Source organism: Equus caballus, chromosome 4 (genome assembly GCF_041296265.1).
Source record: "Equus caballus isolate H_3958 breed thoroughbred chromosome 4, TB-T2T, whole genome shotgun sequence".
NCBI lineage: Eukaryota > Metazoa > Chordata > Mammalia > Perissodactyla > Equidae > Equus > Equus caballus.
Window position 1 is genome coordinate 95,691,871 of NC_091687.1, and position 21,443 is coordinate 95,713,313.

At 39.4% G+C, this 21,443-nt stretch overlaps 1 protein-coding gene across 13 annotated transcripts in view; it reads right to left on the reverse strand.

Annotated features, from left to right (window-relative positions):
* Positions 1–21,443, reverse strand: part of DGKI (diacylglycerol kinase iota) — a 423,828-nt gene that overhangs the window by 200,593 nt on the left and 201,792 nt on the right. For 4 of the 13 annotated variants that reach the window (XR_011438274.1, XR_011438273.1, XM_070265905.1 and 1 more), the window contains exons 7-11: positions 18,702–18,773; positions 15,053–15,169; positions 4,926–5,048; positions 4,581–4,655; positions 3,947–4,045 (exon numbers count right to left, since the gene is read on the reverse strand). Coding sequence is in view for 11 of the 13 variants with exons in the window: in XM_070265905.1 (XP_070122006.1) it covers positions 3,947–4,045; positions 4,581–4,655; positions 4,926–5,048; positions 15,053–15,169; positions 18,702–18,773 (486 nt within the window). In the remaining 2 variants the exon portion in view is untranslated. Of the gene's footprint in view, positions 1–3,946; positions 4,046–4,580; positions 4,656–4,925; positions 5,049–14,549; positions 14,841–15,052; positions 15,170–18,701; positions 18,774–21,443 lie in introns of those variants that run through there. The other 9 variants (XM_070265908.1, XM_070265906.1, XM_023639768.2 and 6 more) reach the window with 6 other exon arrangements.

The following is a 21,443-nucleotide window of genomic DNA, read 5'->3' on the forward strand; positions in this document are numbered from 1 at the left end:
TGGACTGAAGTTTCTTGAAACTGAAAATTTCCAAGTAAGAATTCTGATGAGTAGTATTTTAAAGGTTCTTATGACTTAGGATGTCAAACAGGTGTAGAGGTCATGTTACTAATCTCTTAACTTGTCTAGAGGTAAATAAAAGTGAACGGTCTTCCTTCTCACAACAGAACATCATACTATGTAAGGTGCGAGCACAGAATGTTCTATAAGGAGAAACTCCAGGTGAGAAGGGATGTTAACCCCTGTTTCACTTTCCTGGGGTGCACTTGCCTGATTTTCACTGCCACCCTCTGCTCTCTTTTGCTGCTTTGTCTCAACTATGGTTCATTTGGGTGAGAAGGAAAAAACGGGGCAGGGGAGGGCAAAAGTATAGAGGAAATAAGGGAGCTGCGGAATGAGAAATTCTCTTCCTCTGATTGTTCGCCAAACGGGGATCGTTTAATTCATCCTCTGACTTCCCATGGTGCAGCTGAATCTACACTCTCCTGCAATGTTAAGTGCACATTACAGCCACAGCTCAGGGAAAGGCTGGTCCCAACAGCAGAGTTAGATAACCTCTGACCACAAGTCTTCCCTACTCACTACAATGAGGGCATCAGGCTGCGCATTCCTAAGACTGAGGATGGAACCATAAATAGATTGAGCAGCAGGAAGTTAGTTTGAATGATTCCAGTTGTACATGAGTGTCTGGATTTCTTTACAGCTTTCTCAGCATTTCACATTAGAGTTAGAAACCATGTTCTTTATATTTACTAGGCTTAGCAAAGAATTCTATTTTACAGAGGAAGCATATAGAAAAATTTAAAGTTATGTAATATTCATTTTTGGTTTGGATTCTCATACTTCTGTGAATCCTAGACATTCCGGAAGTAACATCATTAGGACAACACACTCACAAGCCAAAATGTATAAAATGATAGCAAAGTCATTTAAGTCTTTTGTTTCTAACGACTGCCTATTTTTTTACTGGAATACCTTACTGTCACCTCAAATTCCTCAAACACATCTCAACCTCTTTCCCAAAATAATCCTTCCCTTTCGTGAATACTCATCAATAAGAAAGCCACTGTTCAAGTAATCTGCTGTAAAATCTTCATCATGATGTTTTATTTCCCTTAAGTAATCCATTCATCCATCTGTCCACCCATCCACTCATCAACCCATCCACCTGTCCACCCACCCAACCACCATTCTTCCATTCTTCCGTTAACTATCCACCCACCCATCCATCCATCCATGCACTCATCAATCCACACATCCATTGGATCTATCCATCTATCCAATTTATGCCAAAGCTTTGTGGATCGCCTCCTGACTTACATATATTCTCAATGTGTTAAATCAATATTCCTTAAAAATGCTTCCACCATATTCTCCTTTGTTCAATACATAAAATATTTTTAAAAACTAAAAAACTTTTTAAACAGCAAAAGACTAGTTTCCATTGTACAAATCCAAAATCTTCAGCCAAGTTTTAAGACACTGCTCCATAGGCTCATTCTAATCTTTAACCATGTCTAAAAATATACATGTTCCCCTCATTTTGTCCTCCAAATGAATCATTTTCATCACAACATCCATTCTTCTATTCATATTGCTTATTAGACAATAATTTGTTTACTACTACATGCAATGTACTAGAAATCATAGGTTCAAAGGTGCAGCCCCTGGCATTATGGAGCTTATATTTAGCAATACAGACACATGTAGAGCACTCATGTTGTGATTCACATAATACAGATGTACCAAGGGCTATGGGAGCATAGCAGACAGGGCAATTAATTTTGAAAAATGGTTCGGAAAGGTGCTCCTGAGCCTTAAAGGACGAACATGAATTTGCCACAGTAGAGAGAAGGAAAGGGGCATTACTCCAGCTTTCTCTCCTCTGCATAACTAAGCAGTGTCTGTCTTCAATTTCAGCCACATCCATGACACCATTTCCTTACCACTCCCAAGTCACTTCTTGCCTCTGAAATTCCACAGCACTTTTGGTCTGATCCAGTCAATTTAGAACTCATATATAGTTAATGTTGCTTGAATTATTTTTCCCAGTTTCCCCTATTGTGTCATTAACAAACAATACATGCTTAGAAAATTTACTTCGGTTTCCCTTGAGCTGTTTTCAACGTAATGAAATAGGAAGCAATGTTAGATCATCTCTGAAGTCCCTGTCATTAACAATTTATACAGGGACTGAACAAGAACAGGCTACATCTTAACCGGACTGTCTGCTCCTCAAACGTAGGAACCACCTACAAGCTTCTGTATGCCCTAGAAAAAAAGCTTATGATTTCATAAATGAATTTTATATAATGATTGTTATGATAAAATATATTTGGCATTAATTAGCATGTGGTACTCAGGTGGCCAAAATTATGGAGTCAATTATATTAGCTTTGCTCTGTTCCTTGGTCCCCAACCTCACCCCCAACCCTCCTGAGGCTACAGGGAGACCAGACCTAGAGAGGAGGTATGGCTCAGGGCAAATTGAACCTAACTCCCAAGAAACTCCTCTCCAGGTGCTCCTCCACTGATACTCTTAGGATCACCATCATCACAATACAATCAGCGCTCAGCACTCAAAATAAGCAGGACGTTGAAAATACATTATTTCTCTGCTTACAACACATTTCTTTTCCCTGTTCTCTACAATGTTAATAGAAATTTTTAACAAAGCAAGTGACCAAGAATTTTGAAGAAATAGAGGAAAGGAGGGATAACATTTTCTTTAAATTAAAAGCTCCCATAAGAGAAGCTTGATTGTAACTAGCACAATCTGGAAAATGCCCATTATCTTTAGCAGTAAGGACATTATCTCACACTGTTGGGTCAATCCTAATTATACGACTCCCTTCCTTGTTTAGGGTGACTGAATAGTTTTGAATCTTCAGTTGTTTCATGGGAAACTTCAAAAAATCTTACCTCAAAATGTAAAATGTACACAACTTAATGGGCAGAGAAAATATTTTATCACCCAATCTCACATGAAAATAAGAGAGAAAACCAAAGCCCACAGGAGAGTATTGATAAGAAGCCTCAGAGAGTGGGAAGAGAATTAGATGAGACAAAGACCTGGATTCTAGAAAAAAATCTATCCTTTAAACAGATATGTCACTTCAGGTATGTCATTCAACAACTTTCCTTTTTTTTTTTTCCTCCCCAAAGTCCCACTACCTAGTTGTATATCTTAGTTGTAAGTCCTTCTAGTTCTTCCGTGTGGCATGCTGCCACAGCATGGCTTGATGAGCAGTGTGTAGGTCCATGCCCAGGATCTGAACTGGCAAACCCTGGGCTGCTGAAGTGGATTGAGAGTACTTAACCACTACACCACCAGGCCTGCCCCATTAAACAACGTTTCGAAAGCTATTTCTTTATCCTCAAATGGGGTTGATACTGCATTATAGGATTTGGGCAAGAACTAGATGGAACCTGGAGAAGGTGACATTTTTGATAGCATTGGTGGTGCTGGTTGTTAATGGTGTTTGTTGTGAATGATTATCGCTATGATGAGTCATTGTTCTCTCTTTTCTCTGAGGATAGGGACAAAAGTAATCTGGCCTAATTTTAACAATAGGAAGAAATAAAGATAAGTTCATGAAGAACTTCCTAACCATGAGAGTTGAGAAACCCTGAAACATTAACTAAGAGATTCTAGAATGACCTTTCTTGAAAATCTGTAAGGAGAATGCCAGCAGTTAAGTTTTTGGAGTACTCCTGGTATAATCTTATCTGCAAGCAAAGGAATGAATCATAGAAACTCTAGGTTTTGCTTACCCTGTAATATGTAAGGCTATCCCCTGCTGGAGCAATGATAACCTTGCCCCTGAGAAACCAGTTTGTCTTCCAATGCTTGAGGCCTTAGTGGCGCTATTTTAATTGGTGCTGGGAATTGTGTTTTCAAAAAAGCACTGAAACTTCTAAGTTAAACTCACAAAAAATGACTCACCTGGTTGCCTCCACTCTTGGGGTTCACAAACACAAGCAAGGGTTTCATGAGAGGAGAAGAGATAGGTTTTATTACAAAAGGACGACCTTTGTTTTCCTGCTGAAAGAAGAAAGCAGCACTATTGAGACATACACCCATGGCTTGAAGGGCAGCCCCAAAGCAAAGGAAGTGGGAAACCACCACCACCACCACCACCACTACCACCTCCCCCAAAAAAACCCTATGTCTTATTTCATGGAGCTTATTCTTAATAGGACATTCCATATAAATCTGGGAAGAAAGTATCTCAAACTATAATTTGACCCTGGGAATTAAGGCATGCTTTGGATTTTACTCTGTATACATTAAGTATTCTAGAACTGTTAGCTCTTATCTTCATCTTCATCATCATCATCTTTGGGATAATTTTCCAGGCAAGTGCAAATGCTCTGACTCTGAAGCAGTAGGAGGTTATGTTATTTTTTTTTCTTTTTTGTAGGAATAGAAAGAATTCCAGTGTGGTTAGAGTGTAGTGAAGGAGGAAAGAGTGGTAGGAGATACGTAAGAAAAATAAGCTTGGGCCACATCCTGTCTGACAGAGACAGCTATGGAAAGGAGGACATATTTCATTGGAACATAATGCTGAAACACTTACTTCAGTTCCTCTTTTACTGGCTTTTCTTTTAAAGCTTGTTCTCTTCTTCTTCCGATTTGAAGCCTTCAGGGAGTTCTGTAGGAAAAGAAGCAAACACCTGAGCTCAGAGGCAGACAGCCCAAGAGCTTTCCCATGCAGAACCATGTAGAAGATGATGGCAGCACATGCTGTTCGACTGCATGCTTCTCATGCTTTGACACTTCCAAGCCACTGTTCATGGGTAAGCCACAGACAGAAATCAGTCGAGTGCTTCAGAGTGAGCGACCGACTCCCCACCACACGGAGAGGCAGGGAGTTAGAACCCTGGAGGCTCTCATGGACTTCACATAACAACACATGTTATACCTGCCAACCCTCCCAGTAAAAATGGAAGAATCCCAAATTCTCTGAGGGGCTCCAGTCTCCCGCCCAACCAGGTCCGTCTCCCGCCCAACCAAGTTCAAGTTCATCTCCTGGTATGGAGATCACCTATGTGGAAATGTAAAAAAGGAGGCCATTTTTCATGTTTTTCTTTTTTTTTTCTGTTTCCTTTTTTTTGGTAATGACTTGTTCTAGTAATAGTCATAAAATGACTCAACCCCAATGGAACTTTATGATCCAACTAGCCTATGATCAGCATTGAGGGCTGAGTTTTAAAACACAGAGTCACCTTAAGTTACTCATAATAGAATGGCAGTCATTGCCCTTTCTCTGTCTAAAGACTCATTGGTTTAAGAAGTCTTCCCTCCCCTGGTAGCCTTGATGTTTTCTTCTCATAGAAGTGCCTCCAATTGGTTGAAATACAGTGACCCCAAATTTACTTTCCCTGTCTTTCTCTTTTTAGGGATTTTATGGACCACAACTTTGTGATTACTTTAACTAACCATTTACTCAATATTTGATACAGATGCTTTGAGAAGAACTTCTCTTACAGGACAGTCACAACTCACTGGTTGAAGACAAAGCAAAACCAGATTGAATTAGTGGAGAGTCAGTAAGTAATAGATGGCCATCTTTACAAAGGCAAGATATTACGACCACATCATAGATGTTTAACCCAAGTGTTGAAAGCCTGAAACACAGAATTCTTAACTTAAAAGTTTATATATGTATATACAACATGCATCGCTTGAGCAGTTAAAGGTTTTCAAACAACTTGAAGAAACTTAGATATATATTCTTCTATTTCTTAGGGTATTTTTTCTTAGAGCATTCAAAATAAACCTTAGTCTATACTTATATTAACACATGATGGGAACTATTTAACTTTTATTTTACTTTCATTTGGACCACACAAAAAAAATAAGTTGATTTGTGGCATGTGCTCACCAAGGATGAAGGAAACTTTCTTCAACCACCATTTGTCCCAAGATTTTCTTCCCCCATCAGATTAAAGAATGTATCTTCAGGTTCTCTGAGTCTCACCAGAAAAGAGATCCAGAACTTCATGGGTGTTCTAGACCTCAGGTTATTTCTCATCATTCACTCTAGACTATACTTCTCCTGCAAAGAGATCTCCAAGTTTCTGTATTTCTCCTTAGGTGGATCTATTTTCATGTCCCTCTTTGGGGAAACTTTTGCATTAAAGTATTTGTTATATTTTGACTACTTTCAGTTTATTTGAAAGGGAAGAAAAATAATTTAGAACCTTTAAATGTTTGATCAGCCAAATGATCCAGGAAGAATGCTGGAAACTATTAGGCTCACAGCAACAGTCTCTCTTTGATGGCAATTAATGATGCTGAGTGGTTCTCAACAATCACTGCACATTGGTCTCACCCAGATAGCTTTTTTAAAATGCTGATACCTGGGCACCATCAAATATTCTTATTTAATCTGTTTGGAGTGAAGCCCAGGCAAAGATACTTTTTTTAAACTCTCCAAGCCATTCTAACATGTAGGCAGGGTTGCGAACTCTATTTAAAGTAGAAAGGACAGAATGAGGAGACATATATACCATGGCAAAGCAGAAGATCAATGGGATAAGAAGCATAAGCTGAGGAATCTGACAGCTTGGGTGTGAATTCTGAATCTCCCTGTTACCAGATCAGTGATCTTGGCCAAGTCAGTTGACCTTGGCCAAGTCAGTCAAACTTTTGAAATAACAGTTTCTCAATTTTAAAATGAAGTTGATAATACCTACCTCACAGAACAGTTGTGAAGTTTAAACGAGAAAAGGTATGTGAAGCAGTTAGCTTGATATCCATCCCATGACAAGCACTTCCATAAATGTGAGTTGCCTCGTTCACAGCTGTGTATCCCCAGCACCTAGCACAAATGCCTGGCACATAGTATGCACTCAAATCATTGTTGAAATAGTGAATCAATATTATTATAATTTTCAACACTTACTGAGCCTTTTCTGATCTTTGGAAAGGATCCTTAGGAAGTGAATGCGTGTCTCCTAACTTCTTTGCTGTTTTAGTTCATTTCCTGCCAAGAGCAATGCGGGATGCCAAGTGCTTACAGGAACACACTATGGGTCTTGGTTCTTGACAGGACTCAACAATTAAACTCCAAGAGCTAGGCTAATGGATCAGGCTAAGACTACTTCCTAAACTTGCCTGAACACAGAAATCACAGCTCTCTAGGTGATTCTGATGATCAAACACATTTGGGAAACAGAAAAACACATCAAAATAAGGCTTCATGTCTGAAAACAGAGCAGGCAAGGAACTCAACTCTAATAGGGAACAGACACACAAAACAGTCTTTTTTAACACAAAGTAGCAAATACAAGTGTTTCTGAGCCTTGCTGAGCAAAATGTATCTGAAGCCTTCTTCATCTCACAGAACAAGAAGCGGCAAAGATCGAGCACAATGATTGACTTACAGTATCTGGATGCTTGTATGTGAGTTCTGAGTAAGTTACAGCCCTACAGATAGTCAAATAGCAGAAGATAAGTAGTATGCAATGCCACAGCACACATCAAAATTCCAGAGGCTCCCTTCTGTTCATTGTGAATATGTATCTGTTTCAACATATAACTTGTTTCAGAAGGCAGCATAATGCAAAGAGGAGTAGATGGATGTGAAGGCAGATTTGGATTGTGTTTCAGCCATGACAAGTCACCTAGCCCTTCTCCTCTACAATATGACTTACCCTGCCTTGGTCAGTATTATTGTGAGATTTAAACAAAATAGCATGCTTTTCAAGAATGTAAAAATTATACCAAGGAGTCATTGTGTAGAATCGTTGGTGATATGTTCAAGAAACCTTCAGTTCTTGTCCTGTGTTCTAAAACAAAGCATCCTTGTTATCGGGGGCAGCTGACTCCACGATATAAGGGTTCAATTTGCCAGTTCAACATTATCAAAACAGTGAAATGTTGTTCCCTCATTTGGATTTTTGCATTCTTCTGATTCCAACAGCATTCAACCCCTGTGCATTCTGTGCCCACTGTTTTGTTAAAGTCTTAAGAAAAGATAAAGACTTTTTGTTTTCTTGTATCGGGGCAGTATTACCTTGCCACAGAAATAATCCTATCAACAAAATCTTTATTGCAGTTACGACTCCTTCCTGGGCTGTTAAGAAATTTCTATGGGTGAATCGTTCAGCTGTGAATGAATCTTAACTACGTCTTATTACTCTTCAGGGATTTTCCCAGATTAAGAGATCACAAAGGACCAGTTTTAACAATCAATTTAAAGAGAAGATTTCTCATTTCATCATCCCAAATGAAGTTGTTCCCCATCATACACTGGACAAAACTGATGGATAACAGGACCGAGAGTCATGGACTTTGTCTATTAAAGAACGTTCTCACTCTGTCCCGCTTCTGCTGCACGACTGGGACAAAGGTTGTTCTGAAGATAGGCAAGCAGAAGAATAAAGAAACTCATTCTAAAAGTAAGGACAGGGTCTAAGCAGCTTCAATTAGGCATATATGGCTAAATCACAGTGATTATTAATTAACCTTTAGAATTGACCAAAGGAAATGGCTTGGGCAATCTTGAGGGATATTGTTGGTCATTGCCATTATAGTCCGTGGTCCTCCAGCATTTTAAGATTATCCAGTCATAAGGAATAAGAAAAGACTAGCATGAAGAAGGCCCATACAAAGCTGGGAAGAAGCTGATTGTGGCATTGTTTATAAGTAAACTATTAGAAACAACGTAAATACTCATCAGTGGGGAGTTGGCTACATAAACTGTAACATATCCATAGTATGGAATATATACAGCAGTTGAAAAATGAGTTAAATCCATCTATACTAATAGAGACTTTTCTCCAAGATTCTTTTTTTTTTTAAACTAGGAAAGACAAGTTTTAAAGCATTATGTGTAAAATGATGTCATTTATTAAAAACACACACCTCCGGTCTCCTATAACTTGACCAGACAAAAAATTCATGTAACGCAGGTCTTGCTCCATCAGCTCCAAGCACTTACACTAGTGTTCGAATGTCTTTAACTTGTTTATCCAATCAAAATATTATCCTCTAACACTTTCAGTCCAGAGGAGAAACACTGACAACTGTAACTTTAAATACATCAACAGATTCAGGCTTGATTCTTAAAATTTAGTTTTGTTTTAATTTTAATTCTTTACAGTCATCTAACTTCCATCATCTTTTAACTTCTTCTTCTCTCCAAATAATTTGGAGATGAAACCAAGCAAATCATCCAGGCAGCCCTCGTTCTCCTTACCATCGAGGTTTCACGCAGCTCCCAATTCCACAACTAGTCACAGAGTAATTATCCACTCAGAGCCAGCCATCTTTTAACAGAGAAGGAAAATATGTGGTTTAAATCCACCTCTTTACAACCCACTTTTCCTGATCGTTATACATCCAAGTAGATTTCCTTTACTCCTGCTCTCTCCAGAATCATTTGTTTAGAGACAAACATCACAAATAAAGCTGACTTTATTTGATAATCCATCCTAACTGTTGTGCTCAGTATGACCTGTCAACTTGCATTGTCCTTCCTTATCCCTCTTCCCAGTGACACCTCCTGCATCCTTCAAGACCAAACACAAATGACATATTTTCCATTTAGCCTCCACTGATCTCCACAACTGAAATTGCTCAACCCTACTCCATGTTCCCACATCTTAGGTAGCACTTACCACTGTCTGCCTTAGATGTGTAGGCCTCTCACTGACCATTGCTGATTTAACCAACCTGTTTCATCCCTTCTTCTCACCACCCTGTGTGTCTCTCTCCTAAAAGATGCACATGAATCAAAAAGGCAAACCTTCACAGATACCAGAAGGCCACTCTTTCATTAGACTTACATGTGGCTGAATTCCTCTTCCAGAATCCACATTCTGCCCAGCGATTTAGATGGTTGTATCTGTTTTCCCACTAGAGAGTATATACTCTTTGTGGATATCAGATGAACATTTGATTCACCTTTGGACCTCCCACTGCATATAACAGCATCTTTTAATGTGGCTAAATAAATGTTTACTTAATTCAATTAAGAATATCTTCTTTATCATTTTTAAGCAGTTAATAGAATATAGAAATATTATCGATGTATAGAAAAAAGAGATATGAATTCTAAAAGTTGGAAAAACATTTTATCTGCTGTTCTTCATCTACCTTCCAAATTCCCTCTTTTAATCATTTCCCATGTCTCCAATTAATCCTCTAATTTTACTGCTTCCACACAATCGCTAACAGGTTGTCACCCATGCTCCACACTCTACAAACTACAGTTTTGATAACAACCCTTGTTATTTTTCTAATGTCTACAGGGTGTAACAGATGACTGCCCTATTTTTCTTTCCAATTTTAATAATGAAACTCCATACTATCATAATTCTATCCCTGTTTTGCAGGACTCTCTTCTTCCTTTCACTTTCTGCATGCGGATGCCCATCTAGTCTTCTTCTACTTTTTTATTGACTTTTTCCCATGAGGTAGGCATCATGCTAGTGAGCACACAATCCCACTACAGTGTAAAATACAACAGTTATAGTCGTATTGCAAGGTGTGCTTGAGTGCACAGGAGACGCCATGCTGTGGCCCCTACTCTTGTCTCTCTCTCTACACTCTCCATGAGAAATCTCATCCTCTTTGATTGTAATACAGATAGCTCAGGGATCAATAACTCCTGTCCTGACCCCTGTATGACTATCCACTGCTGTCACCTGTCGTTCCAGTGCTTCACCTGATACACCCTGCACTCCTAAAAGTCAACAAGAAGGAAAATAACAAGAGCTAACATTTGAGTGTTTACAATGAGCCAGCTGTTGTTCTGTGTGCTTTATTTTTTTGTTTCTTAGCTCAGTAGTCCTCATGAAAACCCTACGCATTAAGTACTAGTATTATTTACACTTTGCAGATGAGAAGCTGAAACAAGAATTTAGGTTGTTTGAGCTTGTACAAGTTATTAAGTGGCAAATCAAGTTTAGAAATCGAGGCAGTCTGGGTCCTGAGCTAGAACTCTTAACCACTACTATATAGGCCCCCAAACTCATCATACACCAGCTTTTAAATAGAATTTAGTTAACTGATTAAGTTACTTGACAGTTTTGGAGCCCATAGGAGGAAGAACCACCAAAATGTTTAAAGATATCTGATTCAGCCAGGCTTGCAATAGTTAGACAGTGAGGCAGCATGACAAATCATTAAAAGCTTGGTTTCCAGAATCAGAATTCCTGGATTCAAATGCCACCTCAAACTATTTAACAACTAAATAGCCCCAGGTAATTTATTTGACTTCTCTATTCCTCACTTTCCTCAGCTGCAAAGTGGGAATAATGGGATACCTGCCTCATAGAGTACAGTGATGATAAAATGAGATACTGAATGTAAAGTACTTAAAATGTTTCCTAACACATATAAAGGCATTCAATAAATGTTAGCTCTCCTTATTCTTCTTATTAAAATGTCCTGAACACAGAAGACAACAGAAAGGCACATGATGAAAAAAAATCTGGACTTTAGCATCCAGACTGTGAACTGTAAATACCATCTCCCATTAAAAGTAACCAAGACTCCTCAGAGAAATGGCTGATTCCAGGTATGGACAGGAAATGCACACGATGTTCCTGGCACATGGTGTTATTCCCGAAACTAAGGAAGCTATCACAAACCTCATGGTTCATGAAAAATGGAGACAGGAACCACCCGGAAGGAGTTCTAACTGGTCAAAGATGAAACAATATAAATTTAAGAAGAATAATGATGCTAGTGTATGGAAACACATCATATATATCACATAATAATGTAAGTTCATAATTCATAATGATACTTTCTAAAAACCACCGCCACTCTTAGCTACCTAATAAAATTTGCTAAGGTATCAACGTATAATTCTGAAAATTTACAAATAAAGGCAAATACTCAAGCGTTTGTCATGTATTTGCTGGTAATGAGGGAAAGGTCTCTCCATAGGAAAATCATAGCTAAAAACTGAGGAGTAAAAATTGGAGTCACCCTTTGGCAACTCCTAAAGAAACAAAAGATTTTAGGTAATAATCTTTAATGGATAAAACAACAGGTGAAAGGCTGATGGATAACTTCACAATAGCTGGACTAGGATGATAGCTCCTGAATTCACTGATCAATCCTAACACCACTGAGAATGAGCAACCTGACGTTATGTTCCTTTGAAAGCAACACCATAGAAATACACTCCACCACCCGTGTAGTCCTTTTGCCAAAAAATCAAACCTGTATCTAATTGAGTCTATATATCTAAGTATTATTTTACAAGAAATGTAGGCAATAAGGGAAATCATTTTAAAACACAATAAGGATACAACCAGCCAAAATTAAAATGAGAAATTCTACAGGTAAAGTGACCCAATTTATTCAATAAATAAATGGCATGAAAAGTGAGAGGGGACTGTCAGAAATTAAAAGAGACTTAGATATGTCAACAAAAAGTCAGTTGTGGACTTTAGATCCTGGTTTGAAAAAAATAACTGTAAAAAGGTTATTTTTGAGGCAACCAGAAAATATTTTAAGTAGTTATTCATTTTGATGGGTGAAGTAATGGTATATGGTTGCCTTTTTAAAATGCTATTTTTGCTTCTCTAAAATGAAGTATTCACAGATTAAATGATATGCTAAAATTTGCTTTAAAATACTGTAGCAAAAGAAAAAAGGGGGAGACTTCCACTTCCAGGAAGACAGAGTAGATGAGGTGGAACCAGGAGAAAAATGGATGTGGCTATGAAAAGGTAACACGATGGATACCTGTGGTGATAGGCTGTTCTGTATCTTGACTGAATCAATGCCAACATCCTGGTTGTGATGTTGTACATAATACTGCAGGATAATACCATGAGGGGAAAATTTGTAAAGTGTACATGGGATCCCTCTGTGTTATTTCTTACAACTGCATGTGAATCCCAGAATAAAAAAAAATTAATTAGGAAAACAAAAAATATGGTATGGCAGGGGCTGGCCCCATGGCCGAGTGGTTAAGTTCGCGCGCTCCGCTGCAGGCGGCCCAGAGTTTCGTTGGTTCGAATCCTGGGTGCGGACATGGCACTGCTCATCGGACCATGCTGAGGCGGCGTCCCACATGCCACAACTAGAAGAACGCACAACGAAGAATACACAACTATGTACCGGGGGGCTTTGGGGAGAAAAAGGGAAAAAATAAAATCTTAAAAAAAAAAAAATGTGGTATGGCAGAGGATAGATGAAACAACAGTGGCAGACAAGTTCATGATTATAGAAGAATTCACTACAATCTTTTCTCTCTCTTCACTTGCTTGAAATTTTCTGTAGGAAAAAGTCTTTTTTAAAGTTTAGAAAAGTAAACTTATAATTTCCCTGCAAAGTGGTATCATCTTCTGATTTCCCTAACTAGTCTATCTCTAGTCTGTCAAAATTCCACACCACTAGGTCATCCTACACACTCTTGCTAGTTGTTTTTGTCTAAAATACAATTTTCACTCTACCACGCCTTTGCTTAAAAGGATAAGTTCACACGTATCAAAAATTCCCCCCAGTCAGGCGTGAGCAACCCTAGGCTCATCTCTGGCACACCCCTACATAAACCTTCCACTGCAGTCAAGCTAGCCTCATAGTCCCATGAACATAATTTTGGACCGGTACCCTTCCTCATGCCATTTTCCTGCCTGCTATTTCCTCTCCTCTCCACTTATCTAAATCCCACCCACCTTTAAAGAGGCAGAATAAACCCCGCCTCCTTCATGAAGCTCTCTCTGATCTTTCCTTAAGATAACTACATGATTCTTCAGAGCAAGGATCATGTATTACATCACAATGCCTACTAGCCTTCCTGATACCATCATGGTTCTCGATGAAAACATGTTGATTTAACTGAATATTTAATATAAAGCTCATGGAGAGATTACTGAATTTTACAGAAAAAAACAAAGAAGTAAAAATGTTAAAGAGATTTTAAAATAACACTAAATGGGAAATCAGTACCCTTGAATTTCGGATGCAGTACTGTACTTAACTTGCTATGTCACCTTGGGCAACTCATTTAACATTTCTTGGCATTTGGTTCTAAAATGGAAAATGAAAGGACTAGATTCCCTCTTTTTTAATGTGTAGACACTGTACTTGTCTCTAGAAACGATTTCCCAAGGGGCTTCCATGGATTGTAACTTGAAAAGATTATTCCTAAATGTTACTCACCAACAAAGGCTAAACTTTATATTAAACACACAAAGTAAAACAGCATCCTTAATCCACCAGTTTTTAAGTAAAACTGAGTCAACGAGGATGAATTGCATGATTTTGCAGACCATATGAAGTCAGATTGCCTTATCTTTTAAAGATATTACATTCAATAAGACTTCCTAAGGTACTTGCACCCTAGGGGAGGCATAATCTTCTCCCTGTAGCACTAAGTCTGCCATCCCATAACTTGGAGCTGTTTAAGATGTATAGTATAAAGGTAGAAATGTTTCTATCAAAGATTATGACCTTGTTGAGAAACTACCAAGGTTTCCCAGAATATTGCAGTAGAGACTATCTAGGACAGAAAGTACAACAAGGATTGAATACAGAATGAGATTAGGTATTAAGAGGATAAATTCTACTTTGCCTTAAGAAAAGTGTGTTGCTCTCTAAGCAGGCCTTGTGTATTTAGGAAGGTCATGACCCACAGTCTGCCGTTCAGGTTGGAAGTGGTGGTAATCTCAACCAAACAATGAAGCCTGCACAGTTTGCCCTCACATTCATTCCCTGGGGATGCCCAGGCTGGAAGAGAAGAGAGTTGTATAAGAATCAGCTGTAAAGGAATTAGCTCTACCCACCACCAGTACTTTAAGGAACTCAGGAGAACACCCATCAAAGAGAGCATCATTAGCATATGAATGGAGAGGAAACTTTCCTGCTGTGGAACTTTGATTTCTTTAGGAAAGGGAGGCTGGTTCCATGAGAGAACCCAATGCTAATGGGATGAACTGGGAAAGCTAAGCACGGGACCATGGGGATGAGTGAGCAGAGATCATAGGAACCCAGTGACTAGTCAGGGGGAGAAAAGCAAGAAGCAGCAGTCACTTTTTCTCTGCACTGGCCCAGCAGCACCAGGGTCCCGGCAGTTACCTGAGGTTTCTTCACCTTAATGATCCAGGTGGGTGGGACAATAACAGCAGCATGAGCCCCCAGGGAGCAGGGTTCCTCAATGTGATGCAGCATGAAGCAGGTCACCTTATTGTGAAACTGAAGAAAAAAATAAGCCAATAAACAATTCTGTGCAAATGGCAAGCTGCAAAAAGAAAGAATAAGTTCGTGCACGCACGCTCATGCATGCATAGAGACACACACATACCACATGCACACACCGAGGACACATGTTCCTTATCACGGCCCAACCAGCTCCAGAAGCTCAAGACCAGATTTCCAATTCATTTCACTTTACAAACTGATAACAGTTGATATCAATCTTGTAGGACAAAGCCAGAGAAAACTTCATAACCTCTTAATAGGATATTTACACAAAGATGTTAGAGGTTTGGAGGGTTCTATTAATCCTAACTTTGCAGATAATTTTGTTTCACTTGACTTGTGCTGGTCACAGACTCAGCTGATTTGGGATAATGCTGAGAAGGAAATGAAGACAAGCAGAAAAGCAGCACCTACCATCTGCCTGTCCTTTCTCTATCCATAGATGTAAATCCTTCCCAGGTAGTCCTTCCAGTTTAAGAGACTCAGGAAAGAAGATGCCTCTTCCAGAGAGTTGTTAATCCAAGAGGTAACAAAGAACAAAGACATTGCTTCTGTTGGGTTTCTAGGGCCTCTAAGAAATACAGTGGCCCTATTACACTGGGCAAGTCTAAATGTTTTGTTTTGTTTAAAGGAAGGAAAGAAACGTAGAGTAATGATCATAACCATACGCCAGTGTGAGGGGCTTTACTCTAGACCACAATGCACTGAGTGACCTTAGGCCAAACACATCTTCAATCATCTTTTGTGTGGCTGTAAAGTGATAATGATGTTTGGTAACATTTGTTTTCTAATAAACATAAAATCCACATTACACAATAATTACGGGTCTTAGTTTTAATCATAGTGATTTTTTAAAACTTTAACATCAGTTTCTACTCGGATTATACTTAATGTGATCACATAATTTATCATCTTAACTGGAACAATTTTAAGAATAAAAGGGAGCACTGATAATAATTATGCTGGAACAACAGACATAAATTACGACTGTCTCAGGAAAATTGGCAAATGTGGCCACTCTGAGGATATCACATCAGGGTGATTTTCTCATCATTTCTGCATATCCTCAAGATCTGACATGATCTAGCAGCTAATTACTAAATCAATTAATCATGAAAAACAGGTTAATAAATTAATAATTCCCCATACCACCAGTTATTTGTGATCTGCAAACAATTTGATATACCAGAGAAATGCTACCTGAATACCTCTTCAAAAGTGATTTTCTTTTAGCAATTCAAATAGACCCCCAAAATGAATGGCCACTACATTTCCAAAACGGTAGCGATCTCAGAGATGACCTATTTCAACTCTCTCAATTTATACCTGAGTAATTTCCAATCTAGAGAGACTAAGAGGTATGTCCAAAACTGCACAACTTTTAAGTGGTAGAGTCAGGACCTGAACACAGGAAACCCAGCTTCCAAACCCAGTTTTTTTCTGCTGCAGAATGTGCCCATTGAGGGCACTTATTTGTCTGACATCAGATATCCTGGAAAGGATTACCTGTAGTGTTAAAATATACCACCACTGTAATATGTCTTGAAATGTTTTGTATTTTTAGTCCTTGCAAAATCACCTTCTACAGTGTGAGACCCTGGGAAACTCAAAGATATGGGGAATGGACCAAAGCTCTGCCACAATGGTCAAGTCAAAGTTGTCTTTGTAGTAAGTTAATTGGACTATTCACTAATGAAGACAGCACACATGTTCACTGTAAAGTGGGATGGAGTTCCCAAATTAATTGACCTTGGATAAACCATCTAACCACAGCCTGGGAGCTGGAGGGGAGGAAGCAGATACAGCCTGAGCCCACTGCTGCCAATGATGCCATTCCACAAGTAAGGTCTCACCAGATCAGGGAAACCAGCAGCATAGATATCGTGGCACACCACCAGGGACATCTGGACCCTGAATCTGCTTCTTCCTCTCCAGGAGGAAATATTGCCTTGATGGCATAGTTTCATTCAAGGACCAGGATGACCTTATATTTGTCAACATGTTCTTGAACAGAAGCACAAAGACTATCTGCAACAATTAACTGAAAGGAGATGCCAAGAATAAAAAATGTGGCAGGATGGTAACACAGCAAGTGCTGAACTGTCCAGACCAATACATCCCTACCCAGTTCTCCTGACACGTGGGGTCCAGGGAAATTATTCTAGAGAGGTTATTAGGTTGACCCTTATGGAATTGCCAAAAGTCAAAAGTTTTTGATCCACAAAAGTATCAATTTTATGTGTTTCAACTAAATGCATCTGCTCCTGCCCCATGGCCTTGTTTGGTTAGTTAAATCTGATGTGTGTAGAGGGCTGAAGTCTTCATGCAAACCCTTAACCAGCTGAAACACGCCAGCCCTTTCTTTTCAGGTTGGCTGTGCAATGAGAGGACAATATATCCCAGTTATACAGTCACTCAAACGAGTAGCTGAGTTGAGAAATTAAAGCAGGGGTCTGCAAACTTTTTCTACATAAAGTCCAGATAGTAAATATTTTAGCCTTATGGAGCCATACTACCTCTGTTGCAACTACTTGACTCTGCCATGACAGCACAGTCAGTCAGATTGGGCCTATGGGCCATAGTTGCTAACCCAGTAGCTAGAGTACGTATTGTCTGGTTAAAAAAAGAAAAGTACATAGGCAAACAAGTAAGAACATGAGCCATCTGGTTGGGACAGAGGTGTTAACAATGGAAAGAGGATAGACAAAAGAGAAAAAATAGGGAAATTACCATTGGATCCTAATGAATATACAGTCATGCATCACTTAACGACAAGGATACATTCTGAGAAATGCATCTTTAGGCGATTTCCTCACTGTGGGAACATCACAGAGTGCACTTACACAAACCTAGATGGTACAGCTTACTACACACCTAGGCTACATGGTACTAATCTTATGGGACCACCGTCGCACATGCAGTCCATCGTTGACTGAAACGTTATGTGCTGCACAACTGTTTACGTTCAAATGTAAGGAAGAGTTACATTTCAACGAGCAGATAGACAGCTATAACAATATCCAAACCTAAATGACAGGCACAAGATCACGCTTATCCTAACACAGCCCCATAGAAAGTCACCTACATCAAAAACAGAAGAACCAAGATGCCTGGACCCCTGTGTTAGAGGGATTATCTCACATGGCACGTTGCTTTATGTCGCCACTTCCTACCAAAGGAGGAATTGTCAACAATCTAGTGTAATGGAAAGAAAAAGTGGTCTAGGAGTGAGAAGTCCTCAATTCCAGACCCAGGGTCAAAACCAGGAGAGGATTTTCTAGGCTCTGATCCTAGGCTTCAATGTATGTAAATGAAGGGGTTAATTTATCTCTATAGTTTCTCCCAGCTCATATCTGCTATAGTTCTACAGTTTTAATCCGTCTTTTTTCCTCCAAGGATCCTATGTGAGAGAAATAATACATAAATTAGGATAACTTTCCACTTACAGACAAGAACTCAAGTGATGACATAAGCCTGTGTTGATAAAACGTGAGTCTACTTTGTTGTATTTCTTCCCAAAACTTACCGCCTGCTTGCACCAGGAACAGCTGATAGCCACAATCTCTTTACTGTGGAAGGAGAACTTTTGCTGGAAGCCCTGGGATGTTAGGACAAGAGACAGAGAATTTAAAACCACTTCAATCACAACAGGCATTTGACCTCTTAAAGTCCAATGAAGTGAATATAGCTAGAACTATCCCCACCATTCAAGGTAACTGGGACTGCAAATGTCACATTCTCCACCCTCTACCACACCAAGAGTTCCCTATTCCTGAACCACCTGGAGCATGAGAGAGGAGGCACAGTCTTTGCTATACCACTAACTACTCAAAGTCAGTCACAGAAAGAGTTGTGGGCTTTTTTTTTTCCCCAAATAAATGCGGTTCTGATATGTTTTTATTATAAGCAAAAGAAAAGCCACTATTGGTTCACATGGTTCTTTACAACAATGATCATCCATTTCAGAGATTCTACATAACTTGAACATCTGAGAACCCACAAAGAGAGAAATGAAGTATCAGAGAGTTAGGACCTAGAAGTCAGGGTCTGGGAGAAGTCCAAGGGCATAGGAGGAAATCCAAACACTTTCATCATCCCCTTGGGATCTCAGGACTCCAAACAGCAGCTTTCAATTTTTATTCTTCACCAGCAAGTAGCAATGAGATTAATGGAATGACAAACACAATCCTCTTAAGTGAACAAGCAGAATTACTTTTCCATCAAGAAAAGAAGAGGTGCTTCTTGGGCTGCTGTGGTCCCTAAATAATTACCAGAGAAAATTATGCAGTAATGCTCAAAAATTTTTTTAGCCTCCCCAAAGCTGACCCATTTATATCTGCCTGTGGAATCTAAACCCAAACAAACTAATGCAGAGCAATGACAAAAACATTTTAAATCAGGGCTTTTGTAAAATGATCAGAAGAAACACAGAAAGATGTGATGAGCAGGAAAGCTATTAAGGCACTGGCTGGATAAGTCTTGCTTGATATGTACAGACAATTCTAAGTTTAAAAAATCAACACATTCTTAAAAGAAGTCCCAATGGCATTTTTGCAGTTCTCATAATTCCTACCTATCTGCAGCACTGTACACACTACAAAGCATTTCCTCCTTTTTGAACTCTCACCTCTCTTGGTTTCCTAAAACACATCCAGGTTCTCCTTCTACCTCCCAATCTCCTGCCTGTGGACATCAGACCAGGACCAGTTTCAGTCCTCTGTGCTCTGTGATTCCTCCTTGAATCCTTCTCTTTTGCCCCAACTTCAAATCTTACTTCCAGAAACATAACCTCTTCTTAACATCAGATTCTACTGGATTTTGAAAAATTTCTCCATCAATAACCCTTTCTCAACAATTTAAGTGATCATATAATCACTCTCAGCAGAGAGCAGTGAACATAACAATCCTGAGATGGCTATCCTGACAAAGGCAGGCTTGCAAGGTGGGCCCTTGGCTGGCATCTGAGAACTTGGGTTTTAGAAGGGTTTCCCAATGCCCAGAACAGTTAAGGGTGGCTCACTGTGCCTAGCCTGTTTATACAAACAACGTGGTTGATGCCGAACACCTGTTTTCCTTCTGGGATTCTGGAAGGTAGATACGTGCTATGCAGAGGGTGCTTATGTAATGAGCCCCCAATAAAAACCCTGGGCACTGAGTCTCAATGAGACTAATAGACAATATTTAATATGTGTTGTCACAATTCATGTTGGAGGAATTAAACCCATCCCATGAAACTCCGTTAGGAGAGGCCTTTTAGAAGCTCCTCCTGGCTTCCTCCAGACTCTGCCCCATGTGCCTTTCCCATTACTGATTTTGTTTTATGTCCTTTTGTCGTAATAAATTATAGCTGTGAGTAACATATGCTATGAGTCTTCCTAGTGAATCATCCAAACTGGGGTGGTCTTCAGGACCCCTAACACTCTCATGTCCCTCCAAACAATGAGTCTTGCTATGCCTCCTTTTGTCAACGATAGTATCATTTCCCCTACAAAAGGATGCACTGTTTGCAAAACACACATGGACTGAATTATTAGAACAGGTTTGGTGTCTGCATGTTTACTGGAGTGGTGGCCAGCAACAACCCACAGAGCATGCAACACCTGAGAGTTAGAACTGCCTGACAGAAACAGCTTACAGAGAGGACACAAAGTCCAGTGGCCAAAGAGTTAGGTATGCAGGTCCTTTCAAAGATGAGGCATAAACTATTCAATGTGAAATAAGATGGCATCAAATATGCAGGAAAGACTTCACATGAGAGTCACTTGAAAAGTTCCTCAACATCTCTCAAGCAACTTTTGATAAACTGGGTAAAAATAAAAACCGAATAGAATTTCTCTTTAGAGCTATAGCAACAATTGGACTATGCGAGGAAAGAAGCTAGCAGCCAATAAGAAGTATATTGAAGCTGGTGCAGTGCCTGAGCAGGGACTCCTGAGGACAATCTTGGCTGCACAGCTGGATGCTCCCACCTGGACCCCATGTCCAGCAGGCATCAAGCTCTTCATATTTGGATATCTGCTCCATTTCTAACTTGTCTCTCCATGGACAGTTTGTTTCTCCCTGTATTCTTCATTCTATCCTGGGTACTGCCACCAGGGAAAATGCTGTTCCACATATCAGCCTCCATCTCAAAATACTCAAATAACTACTCCTTTCCTCAAGTTTACAGAACAAACTATTCATACTGGCATTCAGGGCCATCCATAATTTTCCCAGCCAATTTTTCTACATCAATCTCCCACTCCTCACTATTATAAATTCCTGTCTA